Source organism: Moschus berezovskii, chromosome 2 (assembly GCF_049115385.1).
Source record: "Moschus berezovskii isolate FMDL1 chromosome 2, NW_MosBer_1.0, whole genome shotgun sequence".
NCBI classification, from domain to species: Eukaryota; Metazoa; Chordata; class Mammalia; order Artiodactyla; family Moschidae; genus Moschus; species Moschus berezovskii.
The window spans coordinates 1,364,673-1,380,383 of NC_142461.1; the positions used below are offsets into that span (position 1 = coordinate 1,364,673).

Consider the following 15,711-nt stretch of genomic DNA (forward strand, 5'->3'; position numbering starts at 1 on the left):
CTGAGGCTCTGTGAGAGGCCTGCCAGGGGAGAGGGGCTCGGGGCGTGGGTGGGCTGCTGCCCGCTCCAGGCTGCTGTCATACACAGGTGTCTCGGGGGACTGAGGGCTGCAGCCCAGAGCTGCAGGGCAGGCTTGCTTGGGCCTCAGCACACCAGATAAGTGGCCGCAATCCTGGCCGCCACCCTCCGTCAGTGAGTTACCATCTGTGGGTCCCTGTCCCTAACTCTGCCTCAGTTGCTGGTCTGGGACAGCCCCTCCCCCACAGTGCTGTCCAGCTGACGGAGTTACTGCCCGGGAAGTGCTAACGTGTCCCACCGGAAGTCGTCCTGACCAGTGACCGCTCCCGGGTGCCCAGCTCCTGCCCAGGGCATTACATCCACCATCTCTAGTCAGGATCCTGCCAAGATGCCAGGGTCCCCATGACCACGAGGAACTGCTCTGTGGGGTCACCCAGCTGGGCCACTTCCCAAGTGGTGCTAGTGGTGCAGGAGACATGAGACGCGGGTTGGATCCCCAGGTCAGGAAGATCCCCTGGAGGAGGGCATGGCAGCCCACTCCAGTCTTCTTGCCTGGAGAATCCCATGGACAGAGGAGCCTGGCAGGCTGTGGTCCACGGTATCACAAAGAGTCGGACACGACTGCTGAGACCGAGCATGCATGCTGGTGGCAGCTGCGCTGGGACTGGAGCCCACTGACTGCACCCAGAGCCCGGCCCGTTCAAGGAGCCTTTGAGTCCTTGCCCCCGTCTCAGGCCCAGGCTCTGCTGACTGGCTGACGTCCAGCCTGCTGGGGTTGCCATAGAAACACCGGAGCCAGGCTGCGGTTGCCCCCCGCACCCCCCAACAAATCCAAGAGCAGAGGAGCAGAAAGGGCCAGGTGCTCAGTGGGCTGTGATCCCCCAAGAGACGGGGTGAGGGGGGCAGGGCCTGAGGGCGCCCAGGAGACCGGGTGTGAGCTCCTGGCCCAGAACACGTTGTCCCCAGGGGGCCACGGCCTTCAGTGGGGCGGCCCAGCCTTCAGGTAGCGTTTTAACAGAAAAAGAGTACTGGGCTGGGATTCACAACTGGATCCCAGCCCTGACTCCGCCATTCCCTGCTGTGTGACCCTGAGCCAGTCAGGTCCCCTCACCCTCCAAGTTCACGTGTGCCAGCTGCTCAGCACGGGGCTTGCGGGAGGTGACCCCTTTGGGTCCCCTCAACTGTGGCCCTTAGAGGCCTCCTCGTCAGATCACCCCAGCAGGGCCGGGACGAGCAGGCCGCGGGCGCCAGCAGGGGGCAGCAGCTGCCTGTTCAAAGGCCCGCGGTGGCCGCATCCTGCCTCGGGCACCTCCGTGCTCCCAGCCAGCCTCCTCCTTCGGTCTGGCTGGAGTTTCCAGCAAGGCCCCTGAAAGGGCCAGGCCCTCCCCTCACTCTGCCGTCCTGGCCGGAGACGTGGACGGCAGATGTGGTTCAGGAGCAGGCCTGAGGGCCACTGGCGTGGGGTTGGGGGCAGCTGATACCGAGGAGTGAGCAGCCAGCGGTCCTCAGTGACAGCCCCGCACAGATGGAGCCCCCAGACTGCGGACCGGCCCTCTGGTCCTGGCGGGGTCGGCCGAGGAGGGCTCTGTCGGCCCGGGACCCCCTCCGCCGTGCTGCTCTGGGGGACACAGGGAGGCCACGGGTGACGGCGCACCGCCTCCACGGCCTCGGGCAGCTTCTTGTCTTCTGTGGACCTCGTCTTCCCCTTGTGTGAAATACAACAGGTGCACGTTCGTGGTTTTCAACAAAGCCCAGTCTGGAAATCCCTCTGTTGGCCCAGAGTCTCATTCAGTCTCCAGAAGGTTCCCACAGCAGAGGTCCCCTGTGAGTGCCTGGGGGCTGCCTGGGAGGAACCTGCCCCTCCCTGGCCCAGCCCTCAGGGACCTCCCTGGGGGTCGGACAGGGACGCAGGAACCCGCAGGTTTAACAGCCCCTGACGGACGGTCCAGACCCAGGTCGTGCTGTCAGACGTCAGCTTCTCCGGCACCTCAGTGTTCACCCCCATGTGTGCCGTTTGTCTCTGCAGCTTGGAGCCCTGGTCCACAGTCCTGTCAGCTGTCCTCTGCTGGGCTTCTCGGCTGTCAGCACCTCCCTCCCGCAGGGCTACCTCTGGGTGAGTAACCCCCACGTCCAGCCGGGGCCTTGGGCCTCGGGGCATGAGCCGGGAGGGGGAGGGGCACCTGGTGGGGGGTGCTGGAGAAAGCGGCCAGCCCGTGGGCCCCATTTTGCGCACCCTCACCCAGCGAGGTCTTCTGGGGACTTCCGCAGCAGGTTCTGTGCTCACAGCTGGCAGGCACAATCTCAGCAGGGACAACAGAAAGCCAGGGGACAGATCAGAGAGTAGGATTCTTGCGGCTGGCCTTGGCACTGTGATGAAAATGAATGGAGCAGTGTGGAGAATCTGGATGGCGGGTCTTCCCCTGGGTGTCAGGAGGCAGGGCTGCCCTTCTCTCTCAGAGATTCCAGCCCACCTTTCTGCACCGGGGTTCCACAGAGCCTTCCTTGATCCACATTGGTGCTGTGCTCCCCATGTGGCTCACGGTGCGGACTGTGGCCTCGCATAGGTTTCCTGAGGTTCCAGCCTCACCACCCCTCCAGTCAGTCTCCAGGCATCAGTTCAGTTCAGTTCAGTCGCTCAGTCGTGTCCGACTCTCCGTGACCCCATGAATCACAGCACGCCAGGCCTCCCTGTCCATCACCAACTCCCGGAGTACACTCAAACTCATGTCCACAGAGTCGGTGATGCCATCCAGCCATCTCATTCTCCGTCGTCCCCTTCTCCTCCCGCCCCCAACCTTTCCCAGCATCAGAGTCTTTTCCAGTGAGTCAACTCGTCGCATGAGGTGGCCAAAGTATTGCAGTTTCAGCTTTAGCATCAGTCCTTCCAATGAACACCCAGGATTGATCTCCTTTAGAATGGACTGGTTGGATCTCCTTGCAGTATAAGGGACTCTCAAGAGTCTTCTCCAACACCACAGTTCAAAAGCATCGATTCTTCGGCGATCAGCCTTCTTCACAGTCCAACTCTCACATCCATACATGACCACGGGAAAAACCATTGCCTTGACTAGACGGACCTTGGTTGGCAAAGTAATGTCTCTGCTTTTTAATATACTATCAAGGTTGGTCATAACTTTCCTTCCAAGGAGCAAGCGTCTTTTAATTTCATGGCTGCAATCAGCATCTGCAGTGATTTTGGAGCCCAAAAAAACAAAGTCTGACACTGTTTCCACTGTTTTTCCATCTATTTCCCATGAAGTGGTGGGACCAGATGCCATGATCTTTGTTTTCTGAATGTTGAGCTTCAAACCAACCTTTTCACTCTCCTCTTTCACTTTCATCAAGAGGCTTTTGAGTTCCTCTTCACTTTCTGCCATAAGGGTAGTGTCATCTGCATATCTGAGGTTATTGATATTTCTCCCAGCAATCTTGATTCCAGCTTGTGCTTCTTCCAGCCCAGCGTTCCTCATGATGTACTCTGCATATAAGTTAAATAAGCAAGGTGACAATATACAACCTTGACGTACACCTTTTCCTATTTGGAACCAGTCTGTTGTTCCATGTCCAGTTCTAACTGTTGCTTCCTGACCTGCATACAGGTTTCTCAAGAGGCAGGTCAGGTGGTCTGGGATTCCCATCTCTTTCAGAATGTTCCACAGTTTATTGTGATCGACACAGTCAAAGGCTTTGGCATAGTCAATGAAGCAGAAATAGATGTTTTTCTGAAACTCTCTTGCTTTCTCCATGATCCATCGGATGTTGGCAATTTGATCTCTGGTGCCTCTGCCTTTTCTAAAACCTGCTTGAACATCTGGGAGTTCACGGTTTACATACTGCTGAAGCCTGGCTTGGAGAATTTTGAGCATGACTTTAAGTTAATCGGTTCTATGAAGACCTACAAGACCTTTTAGAACTAACACCCAAAAAAGATGTCCTTTTCATTATAGGGGACCGGAATGCAAAAGTAGGAAGTCAAGAAACACCTGGAGTAACTGGCAAATTTGGCCTTGGAGCACGGAATGAAGCAGGGCAAAGGCTAATAGAGTTTTGTCAAGAGAATGCACTGGTCATAGCAAACACCGTCTTCCAACAACACAAGAGAAGACTCTACACATGGACATCACCAGATGGTCAACACCGAAATCAGATTGATTATATTCTTTGCAACCAAAGATGGAGAAGCTGTATACAGTTAGCGAAAACAAGACCAGGAGCTGACTGTGGCTCAGATCATGAACTCCTTATTGCAAAGTTCAGACTTAAATTGAAGAAAGTAGGGAAAACCACTAGACCATTCAGATATGACCTCAATCAAATCCCTTATGATTATGCAGTGGAAGTGAGAAATAGATTTAAGGGACTAGATCTGATTGATAGAGTGCCTGATGAACTCTGGACGGAGGTTCGTGACATTGTACAGGAGACAGGGACCAAGACCATCTCCATGGAAAAGAAATGCAAAAGAGCGAAATGGCTGTCTGAGGAGGCCTTACAAATAGCTGTAAAAAGAAGAGAGGCGAAAAGCAAAGGAGAAAAGGAAAGATATAAGCATCTGAATGCAGAGTTCCAAAGAATAGCAAGGAGAGATAAGAAAGCCTTCCTCAGTGATCAATGCAAAGAAATAGAGGAAAACAACAGAATAGGAAAAACAAGAGACCTCTTCAAGAAAATTAGAGATTCCAAGGGAACATTTCATGCAAAGATGGGCTCGATAAAGGACAGAAATGGTATGGACCTAACAGAAGCAGAAGATATTAAGAAGAGGTGGCAGGAATACACAGAAGAACTGTACAAAAAAGATCTTCACGACCAAGATAGTCATGATAACGTGATCACTGACCTAGAGCCAGACATCTTGGAATGTGAAGTCAAGTGGGCCTTGGAAAGCATCACTACGAACAAAGCTAGTGGAGGTGATGGAATTCCAGTTGAGCTATTTCAAGTCTTGAAAGATGATGCTGTGAAAGTGCTGCACTCAATATGCCAGCAGATTTGGAAAACTCAGCAGTGGCCACAGGACTGGAAGAGGTCAGTCTTCATTCCAATCCCAAAGAAAGGCAATGCCAAAGAATGCTCAAACTACCGCACAATATCACTCATCTCCAGGCATACAGGAAGGGAAACTCTGGCTTACCCTTCAGAGTCCAGCCCAGCTGTTCCTTCTGAGAGTGATTTCTTCTTCGCTGTTTCTCCACTGTCTAGTATATGACGTATCTACCCATCCAGTATCCTTCTATCCATCCTTCCTTGTGATCATCCACCCATCCCTCCATCCATTCAGCAAGGATATAATGAGTGTCTACTATGTGCTAAATGCAGAGGTAAAACTGAAGGAGACAGAGTGTATGCTCTTTGTTGCTTGAAATTTACCTTAAAGATAAGGAAATAGAAAGTTGGCTGGGTACCTAGTCCACCTTAGCTCTTTTCCTGATTTTCTTTGGGCCCCGAATCTAACTTGTTGCTGTGGCAGCTGGGAACAAGTGACCTTCAGTGACAGCAGGATACGGGTGGGCAGGAGAGGGCATGTTTCTCTTGGTGCCGAGCCCCCGTGACAAGCAGATGCTCGGGGTGGGTCACCGGGGGCAGGGGCTGCGTCTACGTCCGCCCACGAGGTGCTCACCTGATGGACTTTCTGGCCTCTGCCTTAGGTTGGAGGCGGGCAGGAGGGTGCGGGGGGCCAGGTGGAGATCTTCTCCCTGAACCGGCCCTCGCCCCGCACCGTCAAGTCCTTCCCACTGGCGGCCCCCGTGCTCTGCATGGAGTACATTCCAGAGCCAGAGGAGGCCGACGGCAGAGACGGACACCAGGGCTGCCCCGCTGCTGATGCCTCGGCCGGGGTGCACCCCACCATCTGCCTCGGGCTCCAGGACGGCAGGTGAGGGGTCCAGACCCGGGTGGGGCTGGGCACCCTGGGCACTGCCCCTCCAGCTTTGCTCCTCACCCCCAACATTCGGCGCCCCTGGTTGGGAGCAGGAGGTGGGGGCCCAGAGCAGGAAGTGGGGGCCCCGGAGCAGGAAGTGGGTTTCAAGAGCAGGAAGTGGGGTTCAGGAGCAGGAAATGGGGGCCAGGAGCCGGAAGTGGGGGCCAGGAGCAGGAAGTGGGGGCCAGGAGTGGGAAGTGGGGGCCTGGAACGGGAAGTGGGGTTCAGGAGCAGGAAGTGGGGGCCAGGATGCCCAGCCAGTGTCAGGAGCTGCTCACGCTTTCACCAGGGTCCCTCAGGGGCTGCTCTACTACCTGGCTTCCTTCTGGTAGTGTGGTGCCGCAGGCGGCGCTGGCTTCGGGGTCAGGTGGCACTGGCTTTGGGTCCTGTGCTTCCTTGTGCTGAGTGGCCGCTCTGGGGGGTGCTGTTACCAGCCCCCACACGTGGGGCTGCTGTGCGAGCCCACCAAGACGTGGGGCACATGAAGATTTCAGGTCCCTTTGCTGTCACTGCCCATGTCCACCTGTCTGTGGCCTCAGCTAGCCTTGCAGGGCATGTGAGGGTGTGGGGTGTGCCCAGGTGAGGAGACCTGCTGGCAGAGGGGGCTCACCCCTTGTAAGACCTGCCTGGAACTGGTGAGTCAGCAAACACTTCCGTGCAGCTGGGGCCTCCCCGGCCAGAGCTTGGCCTCCTGGAAGGCCCAGCCATGTGGGTGGAGGGTGGATATTCATCCCGTTAACTGGACCGTGAAGACGGTTGTGAGGAGGACCCTTAGATGGGCTGCACCCCTGCATCCTCGTGTCTGCAAGCTCCTCACACCTGCCGCAGAGTCCGGGGACGTTAGGCACACCTGTTGTGTGCTGCTCCCTAGGCCAGGAGCTGTGAGCCTCGCAGTGGCCCATTTCCTGCACGAGCAGCCGGGGAGGAGCTGAAAACTGGTATACTTAAAACCAACTTGGAGGCACTAGAGGCTCCGTGCTGTCCGGGTCTGGGTTCACTAAACCCAGGAGCCTGGTGAACACTTTTTGCTTTTAATGAGATCAAATTCAAGCTACATTAAATGTATCATTTTAGCCATTAAAAATCATGCAACACAGTGGTTTCCAGTACATTCACGATGGGTAGCCATCACCACTCCTTAGTTCTATAACGTTCTCGTCACTCCGCCAGAACCTCTGTGTCACCGGACACCCCGCCCCAACCCCTGGGACCCACTACTCGGTTTCCATCCATTGGTCTGGATTTGTCTCTTCCGCTCACTTCATACGGATGGACTCACGCAGTGTGTGGCCTTCTGTGCCTGGCTTCTCTCGTCCCCCTAACGTGTCAAGGTTCATCCAGGCAGTGCACACGCTGGGGCTTTGTTCCTTGGTATGGCTGTGAGGTAGGATCACGGCCCCATTCTTCAGAGAGGATTGAGGCTCAGTGGTCCAGGCCGGCCAGCTGGAGGGGGACAGTCAGCTGGATTTGCCCTCAGATGTGACCCTGAAAACCATTCTCCCAGCCCCCCAGCTGTGCTGTGTCCAGAGCCCCCTGTTTTCCGCGTGCTCCGCCCCCTAAAGGCCACCCATGGAGAAGTCTGAACAATGGCCTGGTAACACAGCGGAGCGGGAGGCAGGCTGAGCTGGTGGGAGGTGGGGGCTGGAGCCCTCTCGCCAGGAGGGCAGGGGGGGCTAAGTGAGTCACCGCCTCTCCCTGCAGCATCCTGCTTTACAGCAGCGTGGACACGGGTACCCAGTGCCTGGCGGCCTGCCGGAGCCCAGGCCTGCAGCCTGTGCTCTCCCTGCGACACAGCCCCTTCCACCTGTTGGCCGGCCTGCAGGATGGCACCCTCGCCGCCTACCCTCGGACCAGCGGTAAGGGTGCGGTGCTGGGGGGGTGGGAGCTGCCCTGAGCCCTGGCCATGTGCCTGTTCCAGGACCAAAGAGGCTGTGGGAGGCAGACCAAGGAAGCAGCTCAGCAGAGAGTCCGGGAATCAAGGTGCTGGAGAGGCTGGAGGTCCCTGATCCCCATCAGGTCCCCAGAGGGACGGGGCGCTCACTTTCGTGTGGAGAGCTCAGCCCACTGACAGGAGACTCTGCTGCATAGGATCAGGGTCTCTGGGCTCAGAGAGCCCTGGCTTCACATCTGGGCTCTGCCCTGGCGACAGCAGTGTCCGGGGGTGAGCAGCTGTTCCTCTGTGCCTCGGTTTCCTCATCTGTAAAATGGGGGTAATGGTGACACCTGCTGCCCATAGGTACAGGTGGGGGTAAGCGTTTCAGTGAAGGCAAAGCTGAGCACCTGGCAGTCGGTGCCCAGTGCGGTCAGGCACTTTGGTCTCCGCCGTTTGATCGGGCCGTCTGTAGCACAGACGGTGGCGTCTGGAGGGAAGGCGGACAGCGTTTGAACTGCTCCGGGACAGGGTGACGTGGCGCGTTCTCCGTATGTATACTGATGCAGGAAGGGATTCGGAGTGCTATGGGCCTCGCCCCTCGTGGCTTGTTCAGCTCCCAGCCCCCCGCCCCCAGCTTCTGATGCCGCGTCATCACAGCCTGTTGCAGCTTATAAGCAGATATTTGTACTGAGCTTTTTGTTTTTGCCACTTGGCACTGTGTTGGTATTTTAAATTAGCTTTTGATAAGGTGTTTATAGTTTTTAATTAAATGGGGTAGAGGGAGGGGAGGTGATCCCTCTCCCTGTCAGACACACCGTGTGTGTGAATGTCAGTCCGGGCTCAGATCTTCGGCCATCTATACCAGGACTTCTGGAGGGATGGCCACCCTCTGGCTCCCATGGGAGTCTGGGAACCTGGCCTGGCCCACCCTGCGCCCCTCCAGCCCCCAGGTGGGCTGCCTCAGGCCTTTTCCCTCTCGGCTCCTGACTCTTCAGTTTGGGAGTGTGGGTTGGGAGGAGGTGGACAGGGTGCATCCGTGTGCCGGGGCTTCCATGACCAAGTACCGCAGATCGAGTGGTTTCAGCAGCCTAATTTACTGAGTGCCATTCTGGAGACTGGAAGTCTAAGAGCAGGGTGTTGGCAGGGCCGTGCTCTCCCCAGAAGGCGCTGGGGAAGGGGCCGTTCCAGGTGTCTCTTCCAGTTTCAGGTGGTTCCTTGGCTTGTGGCAGCATAACCCCCATCTTCTCATGGGGCTCTCTTTGGGGGAGCCTGTGTCCAGAGAACCCCTTGGACTCAGACCCCGCCCTCCTCCAGCGTGACCTCATCTGAACCAGTCCCATCAACACCCTACCAGCAAACAAGGTCCTGTGCTGAGGTGCTCAGGGTTGAGGCATCAGTGAATGACTTTGGGGGATGCAGTCCAGCCCACAGAGGGTCGGGGTCTCAGCGCTGACTTTCATTCTGGGGTTTCTCAGAGCCGAACGAGCCACTGGGGACCGCTGGACGCAGTCCAGCCCACAGAGGGTCGGGGTCTCAGCGCTGACTTTCATTCTGGGGTTTCTCAGAGCCGAACGAGTCACTGGGGACCACTGGACGCAGTCCAGCCCACAGAGGGTCGGGGTCTCAGCGCTGACTTTCATTCTGGGGTTTCTCAGAGCCGAACGAGCCACTGGGGACCGCTGGACGCAGTCCAGCCCACAGAGGGTTGGGGTCTCAGCGCTGACTTTCATTCTGGGGTTTCTCAGAGCCGAACGAGCCACTGGGGACCGCTGGACCCAACACCCTCATTCTCTGGGTGGGAACGGGCACTTCGGAGTCCCATGGGTGAGCCAAGACCTGAACCTCAGTGTTCTCCTCCCAGGACTGGAGCCCTCTCCAGCTTTCAGGGGGCTTTCGCTGCTCTGGGCAGAGCAGGGTGCCGTCTGGCCCAGAGGAGGAAGTTGAGGTGCTCCGGCAGCCGCCCTGCCTTGCAGACATATGTCCCCCAGATGTTTACCGAGCACCCACTAGTCCCCATGGATGTGGTGGGCAGCAAACCGGACGTGAGCCCACCCTCACAGCTTACAGAGGGAGACAAGACAGGTTTATAGATGAGTCGAGCAAGCAGGCAGGAAGCTGACGGTTATACGTGGCGCTGGTGGTCCTAAGGGGAGGCGCAGGGTGTCGAGTGAGGGCCTGCCCCTCTGTGCCTGGGGTGGGCTGGTCGGCGAAGGCCTAAGGAGCAGGACCCTGAAGCTGAGACTGAAGAGAAGCGGCCAGCAGCTGTGAGATGACTGTGAGGATTCTAGGGTCACCGGGCCACCTGGAGCCCTGGGCTGTCAGAGCTGGAGGGGCCTCAGAGCCCAAGCAGTGTGGCCGTAGCAGTGTCCGCTGCCCTCAGTGTCCGCTGCCCGCAGTGTCCGCTGCCCTCAGTGTCTGCTCATCTGCATTCATCCCTCCCTTCACTCACTCACTCAGCAAGCACGTGTTCATGGTGCCAGGTGAGCGCGTCCCTGTCCATCCTGTGTTTGGGCAAAGCTGCCTGGATGCCCTCTGTTCATCCCCCCACTCTTGGTCCGTCTCTGAGCAGAGACAGGGACTTGGCCGGGCCTGGTTAGCCGCTGGGGGCAGGGGCCACAGCTGCCCCCGGAGGAGCCGGATGCCGGGATGGGCAAGGGGTGGGCTGTTGGGGTCGGGCCCCACTGTGAGAGACTGGGCCTGCTGCTGCTCCCCTCTCGGGGCCTCAGTTTCCCCACCTGTAAAGTGGGCACGAATTCCACCCCTCTGCACAGGGTGGCTGTGAGCGCCAGAGGCAGCCAGTCACAGGTGCTCGGCACGGAGCTTGGGGACGGACGCTTGCCTCTCCCTCCCCACCGTCCCCGTTACTGTCGCGATCACTCCCAGGGTGTTGGCTGCCCTTGGACTCCCCTCAACCTCAGTGGTTTTCTCTCTGTGTCCTCCCTTCTGGCTCCAGACCCCCAAGGACCCTGCTGGGCTTTCTGCCCTGCAGCCCGCGGCGGGAGGGACTCCTGCCTCTCGAAGGTGCCTTTGCTGTGACAGGGCCTTGGTATCTGTTCACCTGGCGTGAGCGCGGGTCCAGGCCCAGACGGATGGGCTGTCATGCCAGGCGGGTGTGACTTTGGAGGTGTGTGTTTCTCTTCTGGAATTGTGTATGGACAGCCACTGGAGGGCAGGGAGAGCGGGGAGGGGTGGACCCCCTGCAGCCTTGGGGTGGGCAGGGGGCTGGCCCTGCCCAGAGCACCCACTGATCCTGACTGAAGTCTTAGACTTGCGGCCTGTGGAGGCTGGGAAGAATCTTAGAGGCCAGAACTCCCGGGTGAGAGGTGATCTGCTTGTGACATCTGTCACCCCGTTGACCACCAGGGGTGAGAGTGAAGGTGAAAGTCGCTCAGTCGTGTCCGACTCTTTGCAACCCCACGGAGTTCTCCAGGCCAGGATACTGTAGTGGGGAGCCTTTCCCTTCTCCAGGGGATCTTCCCAACCCAGGGATTGAACCCAGGTCTCCCACATTGCAGGCAGATTCCTTACCAGCTGAGCCAGCTGGGACGCCCCAGGGAAGAAGCCACCAGAGACAAACCCAGAGAGGCACCAGGGTTGATTCAGCAGAATTCTGTCCCCTTGGGGTGCAGGCAGGGAAACGGAGTCGCAGCAAGGAAAAGCCTCTCGTTCAGGGTCCTACCATGGGCCCCTGAATCAAAGAATTACTGTTCTGTGTTCTTTTTGCTATAATGATATTGGTATTATTAATCTGTTTTCCTTTTCGGAAGCATTTTTAGTCGGAGGATTAATTAATTGGAAGCGTTACAGTGTTGTGTTGGTTTCTGCCAGACAACAACGTGAATCAGCTATAAATATGTGTATGTCCCTCCCTCTTGAACCTCCCTGGTGTTATTACATTTTATCGGTTAATCATTCTGTGCTGAAGCCAGGTCTCTTAGGAGACACCCAGCAAGTGGAAGGGCGGTCAGGACACGTGTGACCCTCAAGGGCGTCAGACGCTTACCCCATCCCAGCTAGGCACTGTCCCGGGAGGGCAGAGGGCACGAGGGCTTGGGGGGCTGTCGCTGCTCCCAGGGCTGAGCTCTCGTGTCTGCTGTCAGGCGTGGTTCCAGCGTCCCTGACTGCTGCCTTCCTAACTGGCCCGAGAGGCGGGCGTTCCGGCTTCTGGCCTCTGGGGGCGCTCAGAGTCCTGCTTTCTGTGGCTCTGCTTTCCTGGGGGGGTCACGGTCCACCGTGGAGGCTGGGCCACCTGTGGTCACTCTTCCCTCCTGGACTCCAGCTCTGGGCCCAGAGTTCTTTGGAAACTCTTGGAACCTGAGAGAGCAGCTGGGAATGGGGGCCAGGGTCAGCTGAGTTCCAGCCCTGGCTGACTGGCACACCCCCGCCTGGGGTGGCTGTGCACACATCCCGGGCTCCCTGGGTCCCGGCCATCACGTGAGTCCAGTGAGGTCGCACGCTTGTGCAGGCGGCCGCCTCGAGGCAAGGGACAGCAACGACCAGAGCTGATGAGCGGCCGGTCCTGCCCAGCCGGGTGATCTGGACTGGTTCTTTCAGCCCTGCGCCTCAGTTTTCTCAGTTGTAAATCAGGGCAAAGACTAGAATCTTCCACCCAGGCTGGTGAGAGGTAAGGAAACAGCTCACGGAAAGAGTGCCGGCACGCTCACGAATAACAGAATGTAGCAACCGCCGTCCGCACTCTCCCTGTGCTAAACGCAGCCCACATTTCCTTTGAGCCCGCCGCATCTGCGAGGTGCGGGCGCTTTCCAGCCCAGGAAATTGAGGTTCCCAGCGGCACCTGTCCAAGAATGTGCAGAGGTTGAGAGGCTGCAGCCAGGACCCCAGCCCAGCCTGCTTCCCGTGTTCACGGCTGGGAAGAACCAGACGTGTGTTGGTTGGGCAGGGGTGACGGTGTGCGTGTGTGTGTTTCCTGACTCAGTTGAGCTAGGCATCTTCTAAGTTTAAGGGGGGCTGAAGGGGAGAGGAGGACCCGTTTCACGGAAGGGGAGGATGTGGTGGTGGTGGGGAATCTGCTCTGCTGCCCAGGGGCTCCTCTGCGGACAGCGGTGCCCATCACGCTGCCCAGCAGCTGGCTCGGAGGGACAGCCTGTGCCAGGGCTACCGTGCACCCCTTCCAGGGACCCTGTGGAGGAGGGTTGGGGGGGCCGGGCCCTGGCACCCAGCCCAGGCTCCTTCCTCCCTCCACCGCCTGCTCCTCAGGGGTGGGCCCCACTTCCTGCTCAACCCTCCTGGCCCACCTGGCACCCTGGCAGGACAGAACAGCCATGGGGGTTCTGTGTGGCATCAGGTGTGACTTCAGAGAAAACCCACTTCAGTGGACACTGCTCGCACGCCAGGGGAAATCCTTGGTCTGTTCCTGGGTGAGCTGAGCATCCCTGGGGTGGGCAGGGCAGAGCATCATTCCGTGCTGGGCCAGGTCCCTTCATCTGCCCATCTTCAGGGATCGTGGGCTGGGGGCTGATGGCCTCTGAGGACTTCCTCCTTCCACACCTGGGGTGGTGGCATCTCTGGAGGAGGAAGGTCATTGGAGATCTCAGTAGAGGTGACCGAGTGCCTTGGAGTGGGTGAGCAGGTCTGTGAGAGGGCAGGACGATCTCAGTAAGTTACGGTGTCTGAAGAGTCCTCGGAGACGGTCTTGTTGGTGGCCCCCTCCGCACTCTCCAGATGGGGAGACTGAGGCCATGAGAAGGGGAGAGAGGCTCTCAGGGTCCATAGTGAGCTGCTGGCAGAACCAAGGCTGGGGTACTCCCTACCACGTCATGCTGCCTTCTTGGCTGGGCTGTCTGGATGCTGCCTCTTCCGGGAAGCCTCCCTGGATTTCCCCTGTGCAGAGTTGGTTCCTTCTGTCTTAACGGTTCTCAAGGCCCTCTGTGCACACCTGGCCACTTGGGCCTGGCACTTTGTGTGGTAACTGCTGATTAACCTTTTGGTCTTGCCGGCCAGTGGGGGTTTTCTTGAGGTCAGGGTGTGTGTCTGATTTATTTCTGCCTCTGCAGCCCTGAGCACGGGGCCTGGCATGGAGTTGGTGCAGACTTGGCGTGTGTGTGGGGTGAAAGCAGAGGAGAGGGGAGAGGAGGAGGGACGAGTGGGGAGCAGCGCAGATGGGAGCAGGGGCTGGGGGGCAGGGCCGGGGGCCGGGAGGAGCCTGGAGCCAGGCTGGGCCCCCCTGGGGGCCTGGTTCCCAAGGGTGGGGGTACCGGCCTGTCTGCTGCCCCCCACCCCACTGCTGACCTGCTGGCTTCCTCTCCCTGCAGGAGGCGTCCCCTGGGACCTGGAGAGCCCGCCCATGTGCCTGCCTGTGGGGCCGGGGCCCGTCCGCGCCCTGCTGAGCCTGGAGGAGGCCGTGTGGGCCAGCTGTGGGCCCCGGGTCACCGTCCTGGACTCCACCAGCTTGCAGACTCAGGTACCGGCCCTGCCTCTCCACTCATGGCCCCAGGGGGCCATCTGCAGGCGTCCCCTCTGCTGACCCCTCTTACACCCTGCTGGGCGCTACCCTGGGCTCCCGGGGGCATCTCAGGGTCGTCAGGGTTTCCTGGGCTGCATGGGGGGCCAGGATCCCCGCGGGACCACCCCCAGCCCCACCTGACACGTTCCCTCAGGGCTGCCGAGAGGGGAAGGGTCCCCGCCCCTCTGGGCAGTAGGCTCGCTCCTCCGTCGTGTCTGCTGCTCCCCGGGGATGTGGGGCTGCAGTCCCTGTGCCCCCAGGGGTAGCCTGGGCCTGGCTGTGCTGAGGGGGCAGCTGGTGCCGATGCCGGCACTCGGGGCGCTGGGGTCTTTAGACAGTGTGGACCCCACGGGGAAGGGGCGCTCGGCCAGCCCCGGGGTCTGCCTCGTCCCATCGTGAGCGCTGCCGATCCTTGGCCGCTGTGATGCGGGCCTCGTCTGGGGGTCTTGCCTGGCTCAGCCTGGTCGCTCTCCTTTCACTGACCAACAGCCGTGCCCACCCTCTTCGCCACAGCCCAGGCTCCATCCTGCCTGGCTCCCCGCCTGGTATTTTGGTCACAATCCCCGTTACTTGATTTGCTTGGGTTACCACCTTGGCCACCAGGCCTGGGGATCCCGATCCTGACCCTGCTGCGTGCCTTCCTGCCAGGACCGTCTCTCCTCGCCCACTCTGCTTGCCTCAGCTTACTCAGCAGCCAGGCGGTCTGGGCTGCATCCCGGATGACAGGCCCTGGTTTGGCAGGGGGAGACCCTGAGCCCAGGGAGCTGAGGGTGAGCCTCAGGGTCCCAGTGCTAACTCACCGTCTCTGGAAGCTTGAGGTTCAGCCTTTGCATCCGTGCCTTCCCAGCTTAGCCTCCAGGTCCTGGCCCTCATCTTCTGGGGCCTTGGGGGCCTTGTCTGTGAGCCCAAGTTTTCCTGCTCCTTCCCTGGGGTCCCTTCGCCTCTGTGTGAGATGATGCTCGGGAGCACCAGTCCTGGCCAGAGAGGTGTTTGGTTAGCGGCCCTTTGGGGCACTGGAAAGGGAGGTGGGGTGGGTTCTGCCTGCAGCACCTTGGACAGCGGCTAGCGGAACCAGAGGATGTGGGTGTGGAGCTGCCAACCTGGCCTCCCCCCACCCTTAGGCTTGCACCGTGGCACCGGGGACCTTTGACCTCACTGGTGGGGCAGGCCTGCAGAGGGGGCGGGCTCTGGGGACACTGTGTCTGGAGGACACTGTGTCGGCCCTCTGCTGCGTCTGGAATTCCTGGTCTTCCTCCTCCCTGGCAGATGCGTGGGGACGGGGGTCCTGACTAGCTGCAGCCCAGACCCCCTTCCCAGCCCTGCCCCGTCACTGCCTTCAAGGCCCTCTCACCTCCTCGGCCTTCTGGGAGGAAGATGACCAGGGGAGGTGGCTCCCCAGGGTGCTCGGGGTCACTGGTGGGCCTAGGTCTCAAGGCAT

General features: G+C 59.2%; 1 protein-coding gene across 15 annotated transcripts in view; it reads left to right on the forward strand.

The window, feature by feature from the left end:
* The window catches only part of ARHGEF10L (Rho guanine nucleotide exchange factor 10 like), a 166,326-nt gene that overhangs the window by 125,732 nt on the left and 24,883 nt on the right, over positions 1-15,711 (forward strand). For all 15 annotated transcript variants that reach the window (XM_088842970.1, XM_088842978.1, XM_088842972.1 and 12 more), the window contains 4 exons: positions 2,044-2,130; positions 5,666-5,892; positions 7,639-7,793; positions 14,083-14,231. In XM_088842970.1, the coding sequence (XP_088699096.1) occupies positions 2,044-2,130; positions 5,666-5,892; positions 7,639-7,793; positions 14,083-14,231 (618 nt within the window). The remainder of the gene's footprint in view (positions 1-2,043; positions 2,131-5,665; positions 5,893-7,638; positions 7,794-14,082; positions 14,232-15,711) is intronic.